The 1,847-nt window shown below is 40.7% G+C and overlaps 1 protein-coding gene across 1 annotated transcript; it reads left to right on the top strand.

The window, feature by feature from the left end:
• LOC109218462 (uncharacterized mitochondrial protein AtMg00240-like) lies at nt 701-1,129 on the top strand. The gene has a single exon (XM_019382833.1). It carries the CDS (start codon nt 701-703, stop codon nt 1,127-1,129), a length of 429 nt encoding a protein of 142 aa, XP_019238378.1.

Raw genomic sequence — 1,847 nt, 5'->3', positions numbered from 1 at the left:
TGATGCCCTCACTGACAATCTTACATGGGAAGTGGTGGATTTGCCTACAGGAAAAACACCTATTGGTTGTAAATGGGTGTATAAAGTGAAGTATAAGGCAGATGGTAGTATTGAAAGATATAAGTCAAGGTTAGTGGCCAAGGGCTTTACTCAACAGGAGGGTCTGGATGACCATGACACCTTCTCTCCTGTAGTGAAGATGGTCTGTCAGATGTGTTGTGTCTTTGGCTGCTCAGCATCATTGGCCACTTTATCAGATGGATGTCTACAATGCCTTCTTTCAAGGTGACTTGTTTGAGGAGGTATACATGTCTTTGCCACAGGGATTTGGTAGCCCGGGGGAGAATAAGGTTTGTCGGCTCCTCAAATCATTATATGGCCTCAAACAAGCAAGCAGGCAATGGAACTTGAAGCTCACCACAGCTCTTATCAACTCAGGTTTCACTCAAAGCAAATTAGACTATTCCTTGTTTACTAAAAAGCAGGATACACACATTGTCATCATATTGGTGTATGTTGATGATTTGCTTATTACTGGTAGTGACATCAAGCTGATAGAAGAGGCCAAGCTCATACTTAATAACATCTTCAAAATGAAAGACTTGGGTGAGTTGAAGTACTTCTTAGGAATAGAGTTTGCCAGGTCATCCAAAGGCATACTCATGAACCAGAGAAGATAAGCTCTAGATTTGATATCAGAATGTGGGTTAGGGGGAGGAAAGCTGCTATAACCCCTTTGGAGAAAAACCAGAAGCTCACTAGTTTGGAGTATGGCAAGTTGTTTGAACTTGACAATGATAAAGAAATGGAAGATAGGAGACCTTATCAGAGATTGATGGGAAGACTACTCTATATGGCAATCACACGGCCAGACATATCCGTTGCAGTTCAAACTTTGAGTCAGTTTATGCATGCCCCAAAAGAGTCACACTATGAGGCTGCATTAAGGGTGGCTAAATATGTGAAAAATCAACCAGGCTTAGGACTTTTGATGAGCAGCAGCAAGTCCAGGAAGATCACTGCCTTTTGTGATGCTGATTGGGCATATTGTATGGTGTCTAGAAAATTTGTTACTGGTTTCTGCATAAAGCTGGGAGAGTCACTAATTATCTGGAGGTCCAAGAAGTAGAGTACAGTATCGAGAAACTCAACTGAGGCTGAGTATAGGAGTATGGCAACCACAGTAGCAGAGTTAGTTTAGTTACATGGGTTGTTGGAAGAACTGGGAATGGAGGTTGATCTGCCAATGGAATTATTCTGTGATAATACCTTCAAATAGCATCGAATCCCATGTACCATGAGCGCATCAAACATATAGAGATAGACTGCCACTTCATCCGAGAAAAACTACATCAAGGGTTAATCAAGACAGAACATGTTACCAGCAAAGAGCAAGTTGCAGACATCCTAACTAAGGCCTTGGGGAACCAACTGCACAGTGAAATGCTGTGCAAGTTAGGGATGATTAATGTATTCCATCACCCAACTTGAGGGGGAGTGTAGAAATATTAGTAGCTGTGACAGTTGTACTTGGTGGATAAGGAATTGTACTTAGTTAGTTTTACAATTAGTTAGCTAAGAGTTTAGTTAGAAGAAGATTAAATTAGTAGTTTAGTGAGTTGTATAAATAGGGGTTGGTTATACTCATTGTAATTAAGACACAAGATACAGAATAGTTCTCTCTCTCTCACTATCTCTGTTAACCGACTCCAGTTCACTCTCTTTAACCCAGCTCTCCTTCTCCTTTTTAACACACACACACACACGCACACACACACACACACACACACACACACACACACACACACACATATATATATATATATATAATACTGTATACTAAGTAA

This window comes from Nicotiana attenuata, chromosome 2 (genome assembly GCF_001879085.1).
Source record: "Nicotiana attenuata strain UT chromosome 2, NIATTr2, whole genome shotgun sequence".
NCBI lineage: Eukaryota > Viridiplantae > Streptophyta > Magnoliopsida > Solanales > Solanaceae > Nicotiana > Nicotiana attenuata.
The sequence above is the reverse complement of the archived record's forward strand: the minus strand, read 5'-3'. Positions and strand labels throughout refer to the sequence as shown.